General features: G+C 47.7%; 1 protein-coding gene across 1 annotated transcript; it reads left to right on the plus strand.

The window, feature by feature from the left end:
- Nucleotides 1–1272: 1272 nt before the first annotated feature.
- Nucleotides 1273–3314, plus strand: LOC100283287 (uncharacterized). Its single transcript, NM_001156189.2, has one exon. It carries the CDS (start codon nucleotides 1500–1502, stop codon nucleotides 2301–2303), a length of 804 nt encoding a protein of 267 aa, NP_001149661.2. The 5' UTR covers nucleotides 1273–1499; the 3' UTR covers nucleotides 2304–3314.
- The last annotated feature ends 18770 nt before the right edge of the window (nucleotides 3315–22084 follow it).

Below are 22084 nucleotides of genomic sequence, written 5' to 3' on the forward strand. Positions count from 1 at the left end.
TTTCACCTATTGTTTTACGACGAAAATCATGTAGAAACAATGCTCAATGCCATAAACTATTAGGAAGGTGTGAGTTTCGTACTAATTATTAAGGGGGTGTTTGGTTTTTAGTGACTAATTTTTAGTCCATTTGATTTATTCTATTTTAGCACCTAAATTACTAAATATGGAAAACAAAATAGATTTTAGTTTCCGTATTTGCCAACTTAGAGACTAAAAAAGAATATAATAGAGAGATTAAAAATTAATCCCTACAAACCGAACATCCCCCAAATATGGTGATGCGCTATCGTGTTCGGTAAAATGACAATGTATTTAAGAGGAGAAATATAAAAAGAGTTTTATGGAAGATAATATATTTTTTACAGGGACAAAAACATGCATACATAGATACCTAATTTAAGCCAAATGTGATAGTATTGGGAACTAAGTATTGAAACTCACCGATAAGTTCCCTTTTAGAATCTATTTTGCTCTATAAAAGAAAACTATAAATGTAGGCTCTCTCTGAGAGGGCTCCATTTCAAAAATTATAGTTTCAGTTTTATAGCTTCATCATGGAACAACTTCAACAAATTGGTAGAGCGGTGTTCAAAAATATTTGGCTAATACATAGACTTCAGCTTTTATAATACAATTAATTTTATGAGTTTTCTTAATTACCCTTGTGATTAACGGGTGGAAAAAAGGACATAAATCGGTAGGTCATGTAACCAATGTCATGATGATTAATTTTGGTGCAATTTTATGAGTCAGTGTTTTTAAAAGCAACCTTTGATGAGCTTAAAAAAAATTCATGAAACTGACCTTCAATTTCAGTTCAATTTCAGTTTTTTTAAGTTAACCTGTTTGAATAAAAAAGCTAAAATAAACTTGAAATTTTTTAATCACGAGCTCTCCCAAACAGAGTCGTAGATAAAAAGTGATGGCACCATGGGCTTTTGTTTGAAGCAGAAAAATGAATTAAGACATGTACAATTTAATTTTTTTCTAAAAAAAAACGATAAAAGGGTGGATCGTGCGCTTTTTGCCGTTTGCTTCGTAGTGCACCCAACCAGAAGGCCGAAGGCGAGATGTAAAAAAAAAAGAGTCCCATAGCGGCACAGCCCGTGCTGTCCATCCACGACACGCAACCGCACCCACCTCCCTGCTCGATCTTAGCCGTCCGTAGCCCGCAGCCCCGGATCCAGCCGTCGGCGTACCTCCCACCTTCCTTTATATACCCGCGTACCCCCTCTTCCCCGTCCATCCTAGACTACGCGGTCTCTTTCTTCCTTCTCTCTACTTTCTTCCTCACCAAATTCGGATCAAACAAATTCGTTAAATAATCTCAGAAAACACAAGGTTAACGGGATCGAAGGGATTAAAACGAAAACGTTCCGATCCTGTGGCCAGGTCTCGGTGCTAATCGTGTGTTTTTTTTGGGGGGTGGGATTTTGTGATCTGTTGTTAGGGTTTCGGATCTGGAGGATTAGTTATCCCAAGTTCCGAGTCAGACCATGAATGAGCAGCTGATGCGACCACCGGCGCCGCTGCCGTTCCACCAGATGTGGGCGGCGGTGCCGGCGATGGAGCCTCCTTTCAAGCCGGTGCGGGCGGCGTGGAAGCGGGCGGCGCGGACGCCCTGGAAGCGCAAGGCCCAGCCTCCGGCGTCGGGCGGCGCGAGGTGGGGCGGTGCGGCGGCCCCGCGCAACACGACGTCGTTCCTGATCCGCGCGAAGCGGGCGGGTGGCGTGGCGTCGCTGGTGTCCCCGTGCCCCGTGACGCCGGCGGTGCTCCCGACGCCCGTGCTGTCGCCGGCGCGGGAGGTGCTGGTGGAGATGGCCAAGGAGGCGTGGGGCGTGGACGGGTACGGGTCCATGAAGGGCCTCATCCGCCTGCGCGCCGACGCCCGGGACGCGGCCGGCGACGACTCGGGCTCCGGCGAGAGCGACGTGGAGGGGCACGTCGAGGTGGAGCGCCGCCTGGACCACGACCTCAGCCGCTTCGAGATGGTCCACCTCCCGGCCGCGGCCGCCCTGGGCGGCGGGGACGAGGACGACGAGGACGAGGAGGCGCGCACCGCGAGGCTGGAGGAGGAGAACCTGGCCCTCCGGGACCGCCTCTTCCTGATGGAGCGCGACATGGCCGACCTCCGCCGCCGGCTCCTAGCCGTCGAGGAGCTCTGCCGAGACCGCCACAGCGACGGCGGCTGCGTGGTGGACGCCACCGCCGCCGACGAGGCCGCTCGCTCCGAGAGCGCTGCCGCCGTCGTATCCCCCGGCGCCTGCGCCTGCGAGGAGGCGGACGCCATGGAGAAGTGAAGCATATACAGTACCTTCTACCTGACCAGACAAGGCCCTCCCGGCCGTACTGAAACTGTACATACGGTTTCCGTTTCTTCCCTGTGCAGATGTCGCTGTGGAGAGTAGTAGGAAGAAGCGGCACCTTTGAAAGCCTTTTAGAGTTACTCTTCGTTGCATCTTGTTAGCTTTGATTTCGTTTCATGTTCTTGTAGAAAAGGATCATCAGTCAGGAAAAGGCCGTGGGCGACGATGGAATGTGAGGGGGAGGAACACGAGATCCTGGTGTCCTCCTGCTCGTCCAGATCTTCAACCACCAGCTAACCATCCTTTTTTTTAGTGTAGCCAGTAATTGTTATTCCGACGTTCTTTGTTTTGTAATACTACTAATATCTGTTGTGATATTCTGTGCTGTGATTGTTCGGTGATTGGGTAGGGCAGCCTCGCAGGACTGGAACCATGTCTGCATCTGATCGACGGGACAGCCCCCGTGTTGGGTTGGGTGTGTTCAAAATGCTGCCGTTGCGGCTTGGGTGGTTATGGATGCCTTCAATGCCGTCCGGTTGGATTTGCTTGCTACTAGTGGTAAAAGTAGTGCCGTGCAGACTGGGCTGGCTCTCGCAACTAGGCAGGCACCGGATGGCTTTGGCCTCTGGGCGACGAGCAGCGGAGAAGCGGTACACACTGTACAGTATGGCCGTGGCAAAGCGAGGGGGTAGGGAGAATAGCATCGAGAAAGCTGTGAAAGCTTCCATAGAGGAGAACCTTTGAGTATTCGTTCGGGCTTTCTATTCTATTTGTTTTCCTCGCCCTTCTCTCACAGCTACTTGCCTCTGTTAATTTTTGGCGCCCATATTACCAACTTTGTTTGTTTTTATTTATTTTTATAGGACTTCCGTGCTGTTCGGTTGGTCCTGGTCAGAACTCGGAAACAGCCCCAAAACGACTTGACTGGTCCGGCAGCGACTGGCGTGCAAACGCCTGGGCGCTCATGCACACGGCCAGCGCTGAGCGCTCGATTACCATCCAAGTGTAAACTGCCGGTTGTTCACTTACCATGCGATTGGTTGCCTGTGCCGCTGTGCGTCGACGTCGAGCGTTCGGCTCGTTGCAGCCTCTGGCTGGTTAGATACGTGCCTCGACCGCGTCATTCACGGATGCCGGCAAAGCTGTTTGATTTGGCTGTTTGCATCTACACATCCAGGCCTTGTCTGTTCCATGTCGAGGTCTGGTCAATATATGTGGAGAGCCTGGTTAAGCTCGTAACCAAACAGGATGGATAAACTAGATGCAAAAATCCCCTCGTGTAAAAGGAAAACTGTATCGGAAGAAGGTTTTACGGACTCCCTGAGCTTGGCAAGGTGAACGACCAAATTAACCCAGAACCATATCCTTCGGTAAGATACCTATAAAAATTATGCCACATGCAAGAATGAGTAGGAGTCTACTTTACCTCTAGATCATAAAGCTGTTTGGTTGAGGGGTTTGGTTTACCAAGAGCAATAGCTAAGTCTAAAATCAATTTTTAACTTTTCCAAGTTTAGTAATATTCCTTAAACTAGATTTCATTCTTCTAAACATATATGGCAACAAACATTTAGTGCAAGCAACACTTTATCTCATGAAAACTCATTTCACTTCTTACTCGATGTAGCAACACGTATAAGCAGTCTCATTAGCTGCGAGAAGCAGACGATTCGAAACGAGTTTAAAACATTGCAAGGTAAACATAAACACACAACACGTAGGGGCACTCCGTCCCCACACACGTCAATCGTCCACATCGATTCCCCCGTCGGCAGAACAGGGCCCCCGGTCATTGGCATACCACCACTGACCCGCTGTCGCCGTGCAGTGACCGCACTTGTACCCACCATGATCGGAATGAGAGACCCTGTCTCATGAACACGTGGGGAGGTATGTCTGCGGGCAGGTTCACTCAGGTACTAGGCTTACCGATTTATCAAATTTCTCGGTATGTGCTTAATACTTTCAAACGTTTGACACACGGTGCCACACATTAATCCTTATTCCAGTTTCATCTCGTAGACAAGGCATCCCTATCGACCCTTGTCCACAGACCATCATAGTTTCAGTATCAAAGTGGATACAATCAATTCCTGACCTCGCGCGAGTGCTAGAAAAATCACTCGATTTCTACCGAGATCCTGAATTAACATAGCAACTACTCGACCTAGCATACTAGTATCCATCTCAAAAGGAAACCTGAGTTCATGCAACTAGGGTTTCAAATAACTCCTACACTTAAGTGCACAGTACAAGCCTACAAATATTAGGTGTAGTAAAATATCATATATAAACAGTTATGCATAAAATCGGGGCTTGCCTTTAATTGTTAGGGCAGCAGGTAGATCTTCAGTAGCACCTCTGCAGCTAGCTCCTGAACTTCCTCCTGGTCAGCTCCTTGCTCGGAGATGAGCATGTACTCTCTGTCAGCGAGGTTGCAATCTATTTAATATGATGCATAAGATGCATGTACATTTATAATATGCAAATGATAAATGTGATGTATGGTCGAGTAATACTAGGTTATTTAGGGTTTCCCTTTTATTCAAAATTTCCCCCAAGTTTTTAATGGTGATTTGAACTACGAAGGTTACTTACAATTCTCCGAAAATTCTGAAAATTTTACAATAGCTTAACTATGGTGAATTTAGTATGTTCTAGGAATTTGAGGTCAAAACTAATTAGAATCGGTTTTAAACAAAAATAACAAAAACTAGGGTAGAGGGGTCACTTTACACTAGACCTTCCATTTAGAAGTGACCTTTGTTCCAAAGGTTATTTTTACAATCTAGATGCAATATCATGGTCTTGTGTAAAAATATACTTAAGGATACTTAGTGAATAATTGTTTATGATTTTCTAAAGTTGTGGGCTAAAAGGTGCTTTTAACTATCTTTTCTTTTGAAAAATGTCAAACAACAGATTTGGCATTTTCCCTATCCTTTTCTTTGCGCAAGAGCAATCATTCCTAAGTTTGGTCATTTTTCATTATAGGGGATGAGTTGTATGATTTTCTAAGGTTCTTTATAATTTCTCATGTGCCAAGGGAAACATATTTCTTAGTCATACTTAGGTCATTTTTATAATTTTTTTCTCGAAACCTTGCTGCTAAATTAGTTTAGGAAAAAAATAAGTTGGTTTTGTGTTTCACATGTCTAGGTCCTGATTTTATTTTCCAATATAATGGTCAGGAACCTAATTTATTTTATAATCTCTACATAATTGAGAAGACTATGGTGCACAATAATTTTGTAGGACTCTACTGTTGATTGATCATTTCCTAAAAGTTTCCCAGCTTCAGTACTATAGTTCTACTAATTTTACTTCTATTTTTGCACATTACTTAATATCTTAATAAAAACCTAAGGGCATATACAATGGTGTTTGGTATAGATGCTCTTAAGGTGTTTTAAGGAGTATCTGTAAAAAATCATGGAGCTGTCTCTCCATGAAGATACGTCTTCACTTCTCTTGTACGAATACATCGTTTGTTATATCGATCTGATGCTCAACGGACACATTAACTTCTGTATTTATTAATAGACATTTTATTATATAATAGAGTTTCTTATTTGTTTTTTGTGTTTGGAGAACCGTTTTGGTGTCTCCCCATTATCCATGCTCTAAAACGCATCATCTATAGATGGTTGATCTGTACAAGTTGTTGGCACGTACGTAGAGGTGGTAATAGGCTCTAGATTTTACACTATAGAATTTAATGATAGAATCGGATTAAGATTGACCTATATTTCTATTTATTTTTAACTAAAATTATTTAAGGGTCCTAACTTATTTTAAAGAAATATTTAGATCGTGATCTATTACCACCCCTATACGTGCCCCAGTTCACCGATTGCCATAGATAATGGCTTGGTAAAGATATCGGCTAAATGTTCCTTAGTGTTAATGTATGCAATCTCGATATCTCTATTTTGTTGGTGATCCCTTAGAAAATGATACCGAATGACTATGTGTTTAGTGCGGCTATGCTCAACGGGATTATCCGCCATGCAGATTGCACTCTCATTATCACATAGAAGAGGAACTTTGGTTAATTTGTAACCATAGTCCCTAAGGGTTTGCCTCATCCAAAGTAATTGTGCGCAACAATGGCCTGCGACAATATACTCGGCTTCGGCGGTAGAAAGAGCTACGAAATTTTGTTTCTTTGAAGCCCAAGACACCAGAGATCTTCCCAAGAACTGACAAGTCCCCGATGTGCTCTTTCTATTAATTTTACACCCCGCCCAATCGACATCCGAATATCCAATTAAATCAAATGTGGATCCCCGAGGGTACCAAAGCCCAAACTTAGGAGTATGAACTAAATATCTCAAGATTCGTTTTACGACCGTAAGGTGAGCTTCCTTAGGGTCGGCTTGGAATCTTGCACACATGCATACGGAAAGCATTATGTCCGGTCGAGATGCACATAAGTAGAGTAAAGAACCTATCATCGACCGGTATACCTTTTGGTCGACGGATTTACCTCCCGTGTCGAGGTCGAGATGCCCATTGGTTCCCATGGGTGTCTTGATGGGCTTGGCATCCTTCATCCCAAACTTGTTTAGAATGTCTTGAATATACTTCGTTTGGCTAATGAAGGTGCCCTCTTGGAGTTGCTTCACTTGAAATCCTAAGAAGTACTTCAACTCCCCCATCATCGACATCTCGAATTTCTGTGTCATGATCCTACTAAATTCCTCACATGTAGATTCGTTAGTAGACCCAAATATAATATCATCAACATATATTTGGCATACAAACAAATCATTGTCAAGAGTTTTAGTAAATAAAGTAGGATCGGCCTTTCCGACTTTGAAGCCATTAGTGATAAGAAAATCTCTTAGGCATTCATACCATGCTCTTGGGGCTTGCTTGAGCCCATAAAGCGCCTTAGAGAGTTTATATACATAGTTAGGGTACTCACTATCTTCAAAGCCGGGAGGTTGCTCAACATAGACCTCTTCCTTGATTGGTCCGTTGAGGAAGGCACTTTTCACGTCCATTTGATAAAGCTTAAAGCCATGGTAAGTAGCATAGGCAAGTAATATGCGAATTGACTCAAGCCTAGCTACGGGTGTATAGGTTTCACCGAAATCCAAACCTTCGACTTGTGAATACCCCTTAGCTACAAGTCGGGCTTTGTTCCTTGTCACCACACCATGCTCATCTTGCTTGTTGCGGAAGACCCACTTGGTTCCTACAACATTTTGATCAGGACGTGGAACTAAATGCCATACCTCGTTCCTAGTGAAGTTGTTGAGCTCCTCTTGCATTGCCACCACCCAATCCGAATCTTGAAGTGCTTCCTCTACCCTGTGTGGCTCAATAGAGGAAACAAAAGAGTAATGCTCACAAAAATGTGCAACACGAGATCTAGTGGTTACCCCCTTATGAATGTCGCCGAGGATGGTGTCGACGGGGTGATCTCGTTGGATTGCTTGGTGGACTCTTGGGTGTGGCGGCCTTGGAACTTGTTCATCTTCCTCCTCTTGATCATGGGCATCTCCCCCTTGATCATTGCTTTCCTCTTGAGGTGGCTCAACATCTTGATCTTCTCCTTCATCATTAAGAGCCCCATCCTCATCTTGAGTTGGTGGAGATGCATGCATTGAGGAAGATGGTTGATCTTGTGCATTTGGAAACTCTATAGATTCCTTAGGACACACATCCCCAATGGACATGTTCCTTAACGCGACGCACGGAGCCTCTTCATCACCTATCTCATCAAGATCAACTTGCTCTACTTGAGAGCCGTTAGTCTCATCAAACACAATGTCACAAGAAACTTCAACTTGTCCGGAGGACTTGTTAAAGACTCTATATGCCCTTGTGTTTGAATCATATCCTAGTAAAAAGCCTTCTACAGTCTTAGGAGCAAATTTGGATTTTCTACCTCTTTTAACAAGAATAAAGCATTTGCTACCAAAGACTCTAAAATATGAAACATTGGGCTTTTACCAGTTAGGAGTTCGTATGATGTCTTCTTGAGGATTCGGTGTAGATACAACCGGTTGATGGCGTAGCAGGAGGTGTTGACCGCCTCGGCCCAAAACCGATCCGAAGTCTTGTACTCATCAAGCATGGTTCTTGCCACGTCCAATAGAGTTCTATTCTTCCTCTCCACTACACCATTTTGTTGTGGGGTGTAGAGAGAAGAGAACTCATGCTTGATGCCCTCCTCCTCAAGGAAGCCTTCAATTTGAGAGTTCTTGAACTCCGTCCCATTGTCGCTTCTAATTTTCTTGATCCTTAAGCCGAACTCATTTTGAGCCCATCTCAAGAATCCTTTTAAGGTTTCTTGGGTATGAGATTTTTCCTGCAAAAAGAACACCCAAGTGAAGCGAGAATAGTCATCCACAATAACTAGACAATACTTACTCCTGCCGATGCTTATGTAAGCTATCGGGCCGAATAGGTCCATGTGTAGGAGCTCGAGTGGCCTGTCAGTCGTCATGATGTTCTTATGTGGATGATGAACACCAACTTGCTTCCCTGCCTGACATGCGCTACAAACCTTGTCTTTCTCAAAATGAACATTTGTTAGTACCAAAATGTGTTCTCCCTTTAGAAGCCTGTGAAGATTCTTCATTCCATCATGTGCTAGTCGGCGATGCTAGAGCCAGCCCATGTTAGTCCTAGCAATTAAGCAAGTGTCGAGTTTGGCTCTATCAAAATCTACTAAGTATAGCTGACCCTCTAACACTCCTTTAAATGCTATTGAATCATCACTTCTTCTAAAGACAGTAACACCTACTTCCGTAAAAAGACAATTGTAGCCCATTTTGCATAATTGCGAAACTGAAAGCAAGTTGTAATCTAAAGAATCTACAAGAAAAACATTGGAAATGGAATGGTTAGGAGATATAGCAATTTTACCCAATCCTTTGACCAAACCTTGATTTCCATCCTCGAATGTGATCGCTCTTTGGGGATCTTGGTTTTTCTCATAGGAGGAGAACATTTTCTTCTCCCCTGTCATATGGTTTGTGCACCCGCTATCGATGATCCAACTTGAGCCCCTGGATGCATAAACCTACAAAACAAGTTTAGTTCTTGATTTTAGGTATCCAAATGGTTTTGGGTCCTTTGACATTAGATACAAGAACTTTGGGTACCCAAACACAAGTCTTTGATCCTTTGTGTTTGCCCCCAACATACTTGGCAACTACCTTGCCGGATTTGTTAGTTAAAACATAAGATGCATCAAAGGTTTTAAATGAAATGTTAGAATCATTTGATGCCTTAAGAGTTTTCTTCTTAGGCAATTTTGCATGAGTACATTGCCTAGAACTAGATGTCTCACCCTTATACATAAAGGCATGATTAGGGCCAGAGTGAGACTTCCTAGAATGAATTCTCCTAATTTTGCTCTCGGGATAACCGGTAGGGTACAAAATGTAACCCTCGTTATCCTGAGGCATGGGAGCCTTGCCCTTAACAAAATTAGACAATCTTTTAGGAGGGGCATTAAGTTTGACATTGTCCCCCTTTTGGAAGCCAATGCCATCCTTGATGCCAGGACGTCTCCCACTATAGAGCATGCTTCTAGCAAATTTAAAATTTTCATTTTCTAAGTCATGCTCATTAATTTTAGCATTAAGTTGAGCTATGTGATCATTTTGTTTCTTAATTAAAGCTAGGTGATCATGAATAACATCAACATTAATGTCTCTGCATCTAGTACAAATGGAAACATGCTCAACAGTAGATGTAGAGGGTTTGCAAGAATTTAGTTCTACAATCTTAGCATGTAAAATGTCATTCTCACTTCTAAGATTGGAAATTATAACATTGCAAACATCTAAATCTTTAGCCTTAGCAATTAATTTTTCATTATCATTTCTAAGGCTAGCAAGTGAATCATTCAAATTTTTAATTCTAGCAAGCAAATTAACATTATCATCTCTAAGAATGGAAATTGAATTATCACATACATTTGAGTCAACCTTAGCTATTAGACTAGCATTCTCATTCCTAAGGTTGACAATAGTATCATGGCAAGTGCTTAGCTCACTAGATAGTTTTTCACATTTTTCTACTTCTAGAGCGTAAGCATTTTTAACCTTGACATGCTTCTTATTTTCCTTAATTAGGAAGTCCTCTTGAGTGTCCAAGAGATTATCCTTCTCATGAATAGTGCTAATTAATTCATTTAATTTTTCTTTTTGTTGCATGTTTAGGTTGGCAAAAAGGGTACGCAAATTATCCTCCTCATCACTAGCATTATCTTCATCACTAGAGGATGCATATTTAGTGGAGGATTTTGACTTCACCTTCTTCTTTTTGCCGTCCTTTGCCATGAGGCATTTGTGGCCGACGTTGGGGAAGAGAAGACCCTTGGTGACGGCGATGTTTGCGGCGTCCTCGTCGGAGTCCCATTCCCGGCAAACATGGGCATCGCCGTCCTTTTTCTTGTAGTACCTCTTCTTCTCCTTTCTTCTCCCCTTCTTGTCGTCGCCCCTGTCACTATCACTAGATAATGGACATTTAGCAATAAAATGACCGGGCTTACCACACTTGTAGCATACTTTCTTGGAGCGGGGCTTGTAATCCTTCCCCTCCTTTGTTTGAGGATTTGGCAGAAGCTCTTGATGATGAGCGCCATTTCCTCGTTGTCGAGCTTGGAGGCGTCGATGGGTGTTCTACTTGATGTAGATTCCTCCTTCCTCTCCTCCGTTGCCTTGAATGCGATCGGTTGTGCTTCAGATGTGGAGGGGCCATCTTGCTCGACGATTTTCTTTGAGCCTTTGATCATCAATTCAAAGCTCACAAAATTCCCTATTACTTCCTCGGGAGTCATTAGTGTGTATCTAGGATTACCATGAATTAATTGAACTTGAGTAGGGTTAAGAAAAACAAGTGATCTAAGAATAACCTTAACCATTTCGTGTTCATCCCATTTTTTGCTCCCGAGGTTACGCACTTGGTTCACCAAGGTTTTGAGCCGGTTGTACATGTCTTGTGGCTCCTCCCCTTGGCGAAGCCGGAAGCGACCGAGCTCCCACTCGATCGTCTCCCGCTTGGTGATCTTGGTCACCTCGTCTCCTTCGTGCGTGGTCTTTAGCACGTCCCAAATCTCCTTTGCGCTCTTCAACCCTTGCACCTTATTATACTCCTCTCGACTTAGAGAGGCGAGGAGTATAGTTGTGGCTTGGGAGTTGAAGTGTTGGATTTGTTCGACTTCCTCCGAGTCGTAATCCTTGTCTCCCTTCTTTGGTACCTGCACTCCATACTCAACAATATCCCATATGCTTTTGTGGAGTGAGGTTAGGTGATGCCTCATTTTATCACTCCACATCGAATAATCTTCACCTTCAAACATTGGTGGTTTGCCTAATGGAACGGAGAGTAATGGAGTGTGTCTAGAAATGCGAGGATAGCGAAGGGGCATCTTACTATACTTCTTGCGCTCATGGCGCTTTGAAGTAGTGGAGGCCGATTCCGAGCCGGAGGTGGAGGGTGACGAAGAGTCAGTCTCGTAGTAGACCACTTTCCTCATCATCTTCTTCTTGTCACCCATCCTATGGGACTTGATGGAGGAAGAGGATTCCTCCTTGTGCTTGTGGGCGGACTCCCTTGAGTGTGTTCTTCCCGAGCTTGCGGACTTGTCGCCGGTCCCAAGATCCCTCTTGGCGGATGCTCCCGACATTACTTCGAGCGGTTAGGCTCTAATGAAGTACCAGGCTCCGATACCAATTGAAAGTCGCCTAGAGGGGGGTGAATAGGGCGAATCTGAAATTTATAAACTTAAGCACAACTACAAGCTGGGTTAGCGTTAGAAATATAAACGAGTCCGAGAGAGAGGGTGAAAAACAAATCGCGGGCAAATAAAGAGTGAGACACGATGATTTGTTTTACCGAGGTTCGGTTCTTGCAAACCTACTCCCCGTTGAGGTGGTCACGAAGACCGGGTCTCTTTTAACCCTTTCCCTCTCTCAAACGGTCACTTAGACCGAGTGAGCTTCTCTTCTCAATCAAACGGAACACAAAGTTCCCGCAAGGACCACCACATAATTGGTGTCTCTTGCCTTGGTTACAATTGAGTTCGATCACAAGAAGAATGAGAAAGAAAAGAAGCAATCCAAGCGCAAGAGCTCAAATGAACACAACAAATCTCTCTCTAATCACTAAAGCTTTGTGTGGAGTTGGGAGAGGATTTGATCTCTTTGGTGTGTCTTGTATTGAATGCTATAGCTCTTGTAAGGTGTAGAAGTGTAGAAACTTGGATGCCATTGAATGTGGGGTGGTTGGGGTATTTATAGCCCCAACCACCAAAAATGGCCGTTGGAAGTGTGCTGTCGCATGGCGCACCGGACAGTCCGGTGCGCCACTGGACACTGTCCGGTGTGCCAGCCACGTCAGCAGACCGTTGGGGTTCGACCGTTGGAGCTCTGACTTGTGGGGCCTCTGGGTTGTCCGATGGTGCACCGGACAGGTCCTGTAGACTGTCCGGTGCGCCAACTGCGCGTGCTCTGACTCTAGCACACACTGTAGCGCATTGAATGCGGTTGCAAACGACCGTTGCGCGCGAAGTAGCCGTTGCTCCGCTGGCACACCGGACACTGTCCGGTGACTCACCGGACAGTCCGGTGACTCACCGGACAGTCCGGTGAATTATAGCGGAGCGCCCTTGGAATTTCCCGAAGGTAGCGAGTTCAGCGTCGAATACCCTGGTGCACCGGACACTGTCCGGTAGCACACCGGACAGTCCGGTGCGCCAGACCAGGGTGCCTTTGGGTTGTCTTTTTCTCTCTTTGTTTGACCCCTTTCTTGGTCTTTTTATTGGCTTATTGTGAACCTTTGGCACCTGTAGAACTTATAGACTAGAGTAAACTAGTTAGTCCAATTATTTGTGTTGGGCAATTCAACCACCAAAATCAATTAGGAAAAAGGTGTAAGCCTAATTCCCTTTCAATCGGAATGGGAGACCCTGTCTCATGAACACGTGGGGAGGTATGTCTACGGGCACGTTCACTCAGGTACTAGGCTTACCGATTTATAAAATTTCTCGGTATGTGCTTAATACTTTCAAACGTTTGACACACGGTACCACACATTAATCCTTATTCTAGTTTCATCTCGTAGACAAGGCATCCCTATTGACCCTTGTCCACAGACCATCATAGTTTCAGTATCAAAGTGGATACAATCAGTTCCTGACCTCGCGCGAGTGCTAGAAAAATCACTCGACTTCTACCGAGATCCTGAATTAGCATAGCAACTACTCGACCTAGCATACTAGTATCCATCTCAAAAGGAAACCTGAGTTCATACAACTAGGGTTTCAAACAACTCCTACACTTAAGTGCACAATACAAGCCTACAAATATTAGGTGTAGTAAAATATAATATATAAACAGTTATGCATAAAATTGGGGCTTGCCTTTAATTGTTAGGGCAGCAGGTAGATCTTCAGTAGCACCTCTGTAGCTAGCTCCTAAACTTCCTCTTGGTCAGCTCCTTGCTCGGGGATGAGCATGTACTCTCTGTCAGCGAGGTTGCAATCTATTTAATATGATGCATAAGATGCATGTACATTTATAATATGCAAATGATAAATGTGATGTATGGTCGAGTAATACTAGGTTATTTAGGGTTTCCCTTTTATTCAAATTTTCCCCCAAGTTTTTAATGGTGATTTGAACTACGAAGGTTACTTACAATTCTCCGAAAATTCTGAAAATTTTACAATAGCTTAACTATGGTGAATTTAGTATGTTCTAGGAAGTTGAGGTCAAAACTAATTAGAATCGGTTTTAAACAAAAATAACAAAAACTAGGGTAGAGGGGTCACTTTACACTAGACCTTCCATTTAGAAGTGACCTTTGTTGCAAAGGTTATTTTTACAATCTAGATGCAATATCATGGTCTTGTGTAAAAATATACTTAAGGATACTTAGTGAATAGTTGTTTATGATTTTCTAAAGTTGTGGGCTAAAAGGTGCTTTTAACTAACTTTTCTTTTGAAAAATGTCAAACAACAGATTTGACATTTTCCTAACTTTTTCTTTGCGCAAGAGCAATCATTCCTAAGTTTGGTTATTTTTCATTATAGGGGATGAGTTGTATGATTTTCTAAGGTTCCTTATAATTTCTCATGTGCCAAGGGAAACATATTTCTTAGTCATACTTAGGTCATTTTTATAATTTTTTTCTCGAAACCTTGCTACTAAATTAGTTTAGGAAAAAATAAGTTGGTCTTGTGGTTCACATGTCTAGGTCCTGATTTTATTTTTCCAATATAATTGTCGGCGTTTCGAGACCGGGGGGGTCCCTGGACCGACGAGTGAAATGTCGCCGCGTGCCCCAGCCCAGATGGGTCGGCGCGAGGCCGAGCGCGAAGGGGGGGAAGAAAGGCAGCCGGAGACAGGCGTGATAGAGGTGGAAATCCCGCGGCCTTCGTGTTCATCCCGCGCCCAGGTCGGGTGCGCTTGCAGTAGGGGGTTACAAGCGTCCACGCGGGAGGGGGAGCGAGCGGCCTCACGCGAGCGCCTGTCCCGTCCTCTTCCCTGCGCGGCCAACCCTCTGTAAGAGTGCCCTGGTCCTTCCTTTTATAGGCGTAAGGAGAGGATCCAGGTGTACAATGGGGCGTGTAGCAGAGTGCTACGTGTCTAGCGGAGGAGAGCTAGCGCCCTAAGTACATGCCGTCGTGGCAGCCGGAGAGGTTTTGGCACCCGGTTCGTGTGGTGTCGTGGCCGTCGGAGGAGCGCTGGAGCCTGGCGGAAGGACAGCTGTCGGGGCTGTCGAGTCCTTGCTGACGTCCTCTTGCTTTCGTAAGGGGGCTGAGAGCCGCCGTCGTCACAGAGCGTGCGGGGCGCCATCATTGCCTATCTGGCGGAGCGAGCCAGATGGGACGCCGGTCTTGTTCCCCGTAGCCTGAGTCAGCTTGGGGTAGGGTAATGATGGTGCCTCCTGTCGACGTGGTCGGTCCGCGCCCTAGGTTGGGCGATGTGGAGGCTCCTCCGAGGTCGAGGTCGAGTCTGTCTTCTGTGGCCGTGGTCGAGTCCGAGCCCCTGGGTCGGGCGAGGCGGAGACCGTCGGCTGAGGCCAGGGCTGAGTCCAAGCCCTGGGGTCGGGCGAAGCGGAGTTCGTCGTCTTCTAGGGCTGAGCCCAAGTCCGAGCCCTGGGTCGGGCGGAGCGGAGTTCGCTGTCTTCCAGGGCTGAGCCCGAGTCCGAGCCCTGAGTCGGGCGCAGCGGAGTTCGCCGTCTTCCGGGGCTGAGCCCGAGTCCGAGCCCTGGGTCGGGCGGAGCGGAGTTCGTCGTCTTCCGGGGCTGAGCCCGAGTCCGAGCCCTGGGTCGGGCGAAGCGGAGCTTCCTATGGTGCCTGAGGTCGGGCCTGACTGCCTGTCAGCCTCACTCTGTCGAGCGGCACAGCAGTCAGAGCGGCGCAGGCGGCGCTGTCCTTCTGTCAGGCCGATCAGTGGAGCGGCGAAGTGACTGCGGTCACTTCGGCTCTGTCGACTGGAGGACGCGTGTCAGGATAAAGGTGTCAGGCCACCTTTGCATTAAATGCTCCTGCGATCTGGTCGGTTGGCACGACGATTTGGTCAGGGTTGCTTCTTGGCGAAGACAAGGCCTCGGGCGAGCCGGAAGTATGTTCGTCGCTGGAGGGGGCCCCCGGGCGAGACGGAGATCCTCCGGGGTCGGCTGCCCTTGTCTGAGGCTAGGCTCGGACGAGGCGTGATCGAGTCCCTCTGTAACACCCCGGGATCCACAAACACCCCGAAATGCTACTAAACTACACAACTAACATTCATATATAAAATTTCGACAGCATCTCCTTTGAAAATTTGCATAAACGTGGAAGCAACAAAGTATAAACAGATATCATAATAAGAAAACATACTAGACATTAATAATCTGCTAGCAATGGGAAGATAACCATAACGTCATGAACTGAATTAACTAGTGTGCATGACTAGTTAAAAACAAACATCCTTTGACAAGAAGTTTCTAATTAAATCATGGTTGTGCCTGGGCAGCGTTATTATGAGAGTGAAGGTGGACGTGCTGCTACTCCCCTCATTCCCAACATGAATCAAGTACCTACATTGAGTAATGCAAGAGTGAGATGAAACATCTCAGCAAGTGAATTGTTTCGACGAGATATTTAAACCAAAAAAATTGAACTAATCAACATTTTAAAGGGATCACAATTGAGATAAAAAATACTTGTAGATATAGAACTCAATAGTCCCAAAATAACCAATGCCATCTAATTTCCTCGAACAACCACAATAGGTTGTATAACACTTTCCTGCGTCAACAATACCTGCAAATATCACTTCGATGTATGCATAGTAATGCAATGTGTAAGTCCTCTGCCTTCATACCTCTTAGAGTATAAAACCACACCATCTACAAATACCACTTCAATGAATGCATATGAATGCAATGCATATGTCCTCTGCCTTCATACCTCTAAGGGTATGAAGCCGCATCGTACCCCTTCTCGGGCAACGTACGATGCTAAGTTGTACCGGTACGGTCGGACCATAGGTCACGACAAAACTTCAGATGCAAGTGAATCATGCAATGTATATGGCATGCTGCATTTATCAATATACTTCACTTCCTTCACATACAATACAACCTCAAATAATACTTCATTTACGTTCAGATACAATACCAACCTCAAATAATACTTCATTTACCTTCAGGGGTGTGAATTAATCTCACGAGTCATACTCGAATCATTATCATCATCAATATATGATTGAGCATCAGCATAATGCAAGCAAGTAAAACATCAACATAGAGTCCAATTATGAAAGAATCCAATACTTCTGAATATTAGAGTGTAGGCAATAGAAATAACAGGTCAGAACGGAAGCAATCACTGCTACATTCACTTGCCTTCATCGAAGAAGAAGAAATGTACTATGCATGATCTGGAGTGTAGCCACCTGCTAGCGGGCATAAAACTTAGTACAAATATTTCACAAACATTTGACAACAATCAACAAATCGCTCCTACACTTGAAACCAAGACCTGGTGGAAAGACTCCCACCCTGAACCACATGACATACAGCAGCAGCGCTGTTTGTTAATTTTGTATCTTTAAAATTATAACAGTTGTGATAGCAAACAAATAATCTAGGAGTATCTACACAAAATACTCTACAACTTCGGTATTCAATAGATAATTAAATTCTGCCATCTACAAGTTCTAAAACCTCTAACAAGATAACTGACTGAATCTGTCTCAGACAGCAGCGTAGTTAACTTCAAAATTCGATATCTCACAAACTACTCAACCAAAAATCATGGAATTCTACTGGCAGTAAGAACTTTTATCCCTCTACATAAGTCTCCATAGTTGGAAGAGCCAATTCGGCCATTTACCTGACGAAACCTACCAGTGAACAGACCCGCTCATTTTTGTCAGGCAAACAGGAACAGCCACAGTAAAACAAACATAACTGGAGTTTCACAAATCATATGAATGCACTCTTTAACAATATGGAAAGCTTATGAAATTATCTACAACTTCTATTACCAACCCATAGTTTAATTCTGTTGATAAAATTGCCTAACTCTTAAGAGAACAGATTCTGCACAGAATTATGAGACTGAAAAACTGCTATAATCAAACTGCAATAACTTTCCGATCTGATGTCCGATTGAGGTGTTCTTCGCGGACACGGAAAGATCTACAAATTATCTACGACTCATATATAAACTTTTTATTTTTTTGAGACCACTAAGACCACGGAAAACTGGTATGAACAGAAACTGTCGAATCTGCCATTCTGCAGAAATTAAATTTGAGATCAAAACCTAACCCCACATCTAATCCAACCTCTAATTCTTCAATCCACATGATCCACAACCTCCAAAAGCACATAATTATATGGAGGAACAAGGATCCCATCCTTACCTAGGGTTTCCCCAAGAAAATCTGCAATAGATGGGGGGTAGAACATCTCCTTGATCCTCTCTTCCTCTTCAATCCATCTTGCTCCTCCTCTTCTCGATCCTTGCTGCGTGGGGGAGGGGGAGATCTAGGGAGGAGGAAGAAATGGTGGGCGGCTTCCATGGGAGGAGAGGGGGTGGCCAACCAAGGGAAAAAGGGGGAGGGTGGCGGCCAAGAGAGGGGGTGGAGGGAAAAGGGGTGGCCACCTAGGGTTTTGTGGGAGAAAAGAACTGACGCCCCAGATGACTTCTGCCTTTGCATCCAACGGCCCACAACCCTTTCCCACATCCACGCACCGTAGATCAACTTTTGGTCCAAAAATGTTTTGGGGATATTACACCCTCGAATGGACCGATCCCTGACTTAATCGCACCCATCAGGCCTTTGCAGCTTTATGCTGATGGGGGTTACCAGCTGAGAATTAGGAGACATGAGGGTACCCCTAATTATGGTTCCCGACAGTAGCCCCCGAGCCTCGAAGGGAGTGTTAGCACTCGCTTGGAGGCTTTCGTCGCATTTTTTTGCAAGAGGACCAGCCTTTCTCGGTTGCGTTTTGTTCCGGTGGGTGCGCGCGAGCGCACCCGCCGGGTGTAGCCCCCGAGGCCTCGGAGGAGTGGTTTGACTCCTCCGAGGTCTTAATGCCTCACGTAATGCTTCGGCTGGTCTGGTTGATCCCTCATGCGAGCTGGCCGTAGCCCGGGTGCACGGTCGGGTTCCAAGTTCTCGGGCTGGTATGTTGACGCTGTCAACGGTTTGGCCGGAGCCGGGTTTGCGAGAGCAGCCCCCGAGCCTCTGCACAGGGCGAGAGGACGATCAGAGGCAGACTCGACTTTTTTACATACGCCCCTGCGTCGCCTTTCCGCAAGGAGGAGGGGGGGAAGCGCCATGTCGCCCTCGGTGGGCGCCGAACATGGTGTCTCCGGTGAGCTGCTGGCGGGTAATCCGAGCGGACGTCCGTGCCCCATTTGTTAGGGGTCGGCTAGAGGCCCAGAGGCACGCCCAAAACTACCTGCAGGTGATCTGCCGGACCCGATCTCCTGTCGACGGGGTCCGAGGGCTCGATGCCTCCCTCTGATGGGATTCCGTTACAAGATCGTTCCCGCTGGTCTCGGAAATGTCCTAGGGTACCTCGGGAGCGTAGCCCGAGCCTTGGTTATGTATCGAACGTACCCATGGTCATCCCTCGCTCTGTGTCTGAGGCGGCTGTGAATCCTTTGAGGGCCAGCCTATGAACCCCTGATCAGTAGTGGGCGCGGAGCCCGAGTGGCTTGAGGCAGCCGTTGAACCCTTCCGAGGGGCCGGCCTTCGAACCTCTGACCAGTAGTGGGTGTGGAGCCCACGTGCTCTAAGGCGACTGTTGAACCCCTCCGAGGGGCCAGCCTTCGAACCTCTGATCAGTAGGGAGGCTCGGAGCCTGTTTCCTTCACGGAGAAGGGTCCTTTTCGGGGTATCCCCCTTTTCCGGTCCCTGTTGTAAGAGAGAGAAAGAGGAAAAGGACACGAAATCGAATGACGCGGCGTACCTTTTTTGACGCGGTCATTATGGCGAAGGCGAAGCGTCGCTCGCTTCCCCTGCCAGAGACGCCGCCTGTCCCGCCGCGGAGTTAATGCGACAGGGCGAGTGGTTCGCGGGACGGCCGTTGCGCGTGCGCGAGCCGTTCGAGGAACGGAACACGGGCGCGTCGTCTTCACGCCGTGAGAGAGGGCTCTCTCACTGCCCCAGGATGGGACGTAAGCTTGGCTGACGACGTGACCGCCGCTCCCGCCCGCCCGCCACCGCCATCACTGCCGGCCCGTTTTTGGCCGCATTGACCGTCGCGCCTGGCTGGCACTGCTGGGTCGTACGCAGGGTTGCCTCGATTCGCGGTACTGGTTCCACAGTCGAGGGGGCGTGGCAGTGGTGCGAGTGGCGGTGCAGTTGCTTGCACGTAGCGACCGGCACGCCGGTTGCATGACGCGTGGGCGTGGGCTTCCATGCTGGGCGCGTTGGAAGTCGGAGAGGTGCGCCCACTTGCCGCGGTTGCATGCCACCTGCATGGCTGCCCGCCCTTTTGCCCGCTGGTCTGGGCAAAAGTGGAGAACTGCTTGTAACCGCTGGGCGGTTGCATGCACCGCGCACGGCGGTTTGGCTTCTTCTGCTCTGGGCCGGCTTGCATGACATGTGGGACCCAGCCCCCGCGCCGTAGGGGGAGGACCTTGGAGCGTGTTGGAGAAGACTCAGCCCACGACGGCTAGGGACGCAAGTAGGGAGAGTCGCCTTTAAAAGGAGGGTGACCCCCTTGAAAGGCGACCATGTCTTCGCGCTCCCTTATGCATCGTGTCTTTCCAACTTCCGAGCCCCCGGATGGGGGATGCCCGCAGTCCTTTCGCCTTGTCGTTGGAGGAACGCAACTCCGTGGGAGTCGGTACCTTTCAGCCATCGTTCGGCTTCAAGGATTTTCATCAGTCAGCCCGGCTGCATCCCCTCGCCGGTGGTCACCCAAGATGGTGACCACCAGCCCCTGGGTGGGGAGAAGCAAGCCGGGCTGCGATCTTGGTCCCACCCTCAGCTTCAAGGATGTTCATCATCCTCGCTGGGGTGGAGGCCGGGCTGAGCCGGAGCTCTACCTCCCGCGCAGTTTCGTGGGTCAACCTCTCCTTCATCGTTCGAGGGAGAGGGCGCTCACTGGCCCTGCGAGAGGGGCGGACTTCGACAACGCGGGGCTGGTCGACGGCGGGCGTCGTCAGCCTCAGCTCGTTGGACTCGCCGGCTTGGCTCCCGGTGCCCCCTCCTGCCGCGAAGGCGGTTGTCGCGCCGTGCGCACGGGAGGACCGCCCAAGATGTCACGCGTTGCCAGGGCGGCATTCGTGTTCTGGGGTGGTCCTGCCTTTGCACCGGTACGGTGCCTCCACGCGGGGGTCGATGCCCCACTCGTTCGGGAGGATCTGAGTGGGGATCTGCCGGAGGGCTGACGGCCCCTGTCGTCGGTGCCGAGGTGGAGGCAGCTCGAGAAGTCCCTGTTGCCGACAGGATCACTGTCACCATCCGCGCTTCGGGCCTCCAGCTCTTTGTACTTGTCCTCGCCCCTCGAGCGTCGGCGTAGGCGAGGGCAAGGTTGCAGCAGCGTCCGCCCTGAGGCCATCGCTGCTGCGGTTCGGCCACCTGGAGCGGGGGTCGTTGTCGTTGCTGCCGGAGCGGGCGACGGCGAGCCGCCCGTCGGTCTTCTGTTGCGCCGCAGGTCCCCCCCATCGAGTGGAGTTGTTCGTACGTGCGGAGGTGGAACCAGAGTTCCGTTTGTAATGGCACTTTGAATGCCGGTGTTTTTGTTCATTGTGGCCGTCGAGGCCTGAACATGTTTGTATTTTTGGCACGGAGCCGTGTTTTTTTCCTCATTTTCGAGCACTAAGACTCGCCTGTTGGTTGTCTGAACCGCTTCACCAAGCGTGAGTCGCCCCGTGCAAAGGTGACGAGTGAGATATCCGTATCCCGGAGGCGTAGGAGTCCCTCGGCTCGGTCGGCCTTGCTGTCCGAGGCTTCTCTTGCTTAGTTAAAGGAACCCCTCGGCCGCTCTTCGATGAGCCGAAGCCAGGGGTAGCGGTGTCAGCACGGACAGAGGCAGAGTTGGCTCGAAAAGAAGACTTGGTCGGCCGGAGCCTGGCAGGGTCGTCCGTTAGCGGGACCGACGCCGGAGTTGATCTGCCGAGGCCTCGGGCCGGGCTGATGTCTTCGGGGGACAGCTGGCCGAGGCCTCGGGGTGACCAGCCGAGCCGCCTGTTCGAGCCGGATTCTTGGAGGAGACCTGGGCGGCGATGGCCCGGGCGTGATGATGAAGTCGTCCTTCAGAGTGGAGACCCTCGGACCGTGTCGCCGTC

Source organism: Zea mays, chromosome 7, assembly GCF_902167145.1.
Source record: "Zea mays cultivar B73 chromosome 7, Zm-B73-REFERENCE-NAM-5.0, whole genome shotgun sequence".
In the NCBI taxonomy this organism is placed as follows: Eukaryota; Viridiplantae; Streptophyta; class Magnoliopsida; order Poales; family Poaceae; genus Zea; species Zea mays.

Coding starts and splice junctions, on each gene's coding strand:
- LOC100283287 (NM_001156189.2), top strand. CDS start 1,500: ATGAATGAGCAGCTGATGCGACCACCGGCGCCGCTGCCGTTCCACCAG.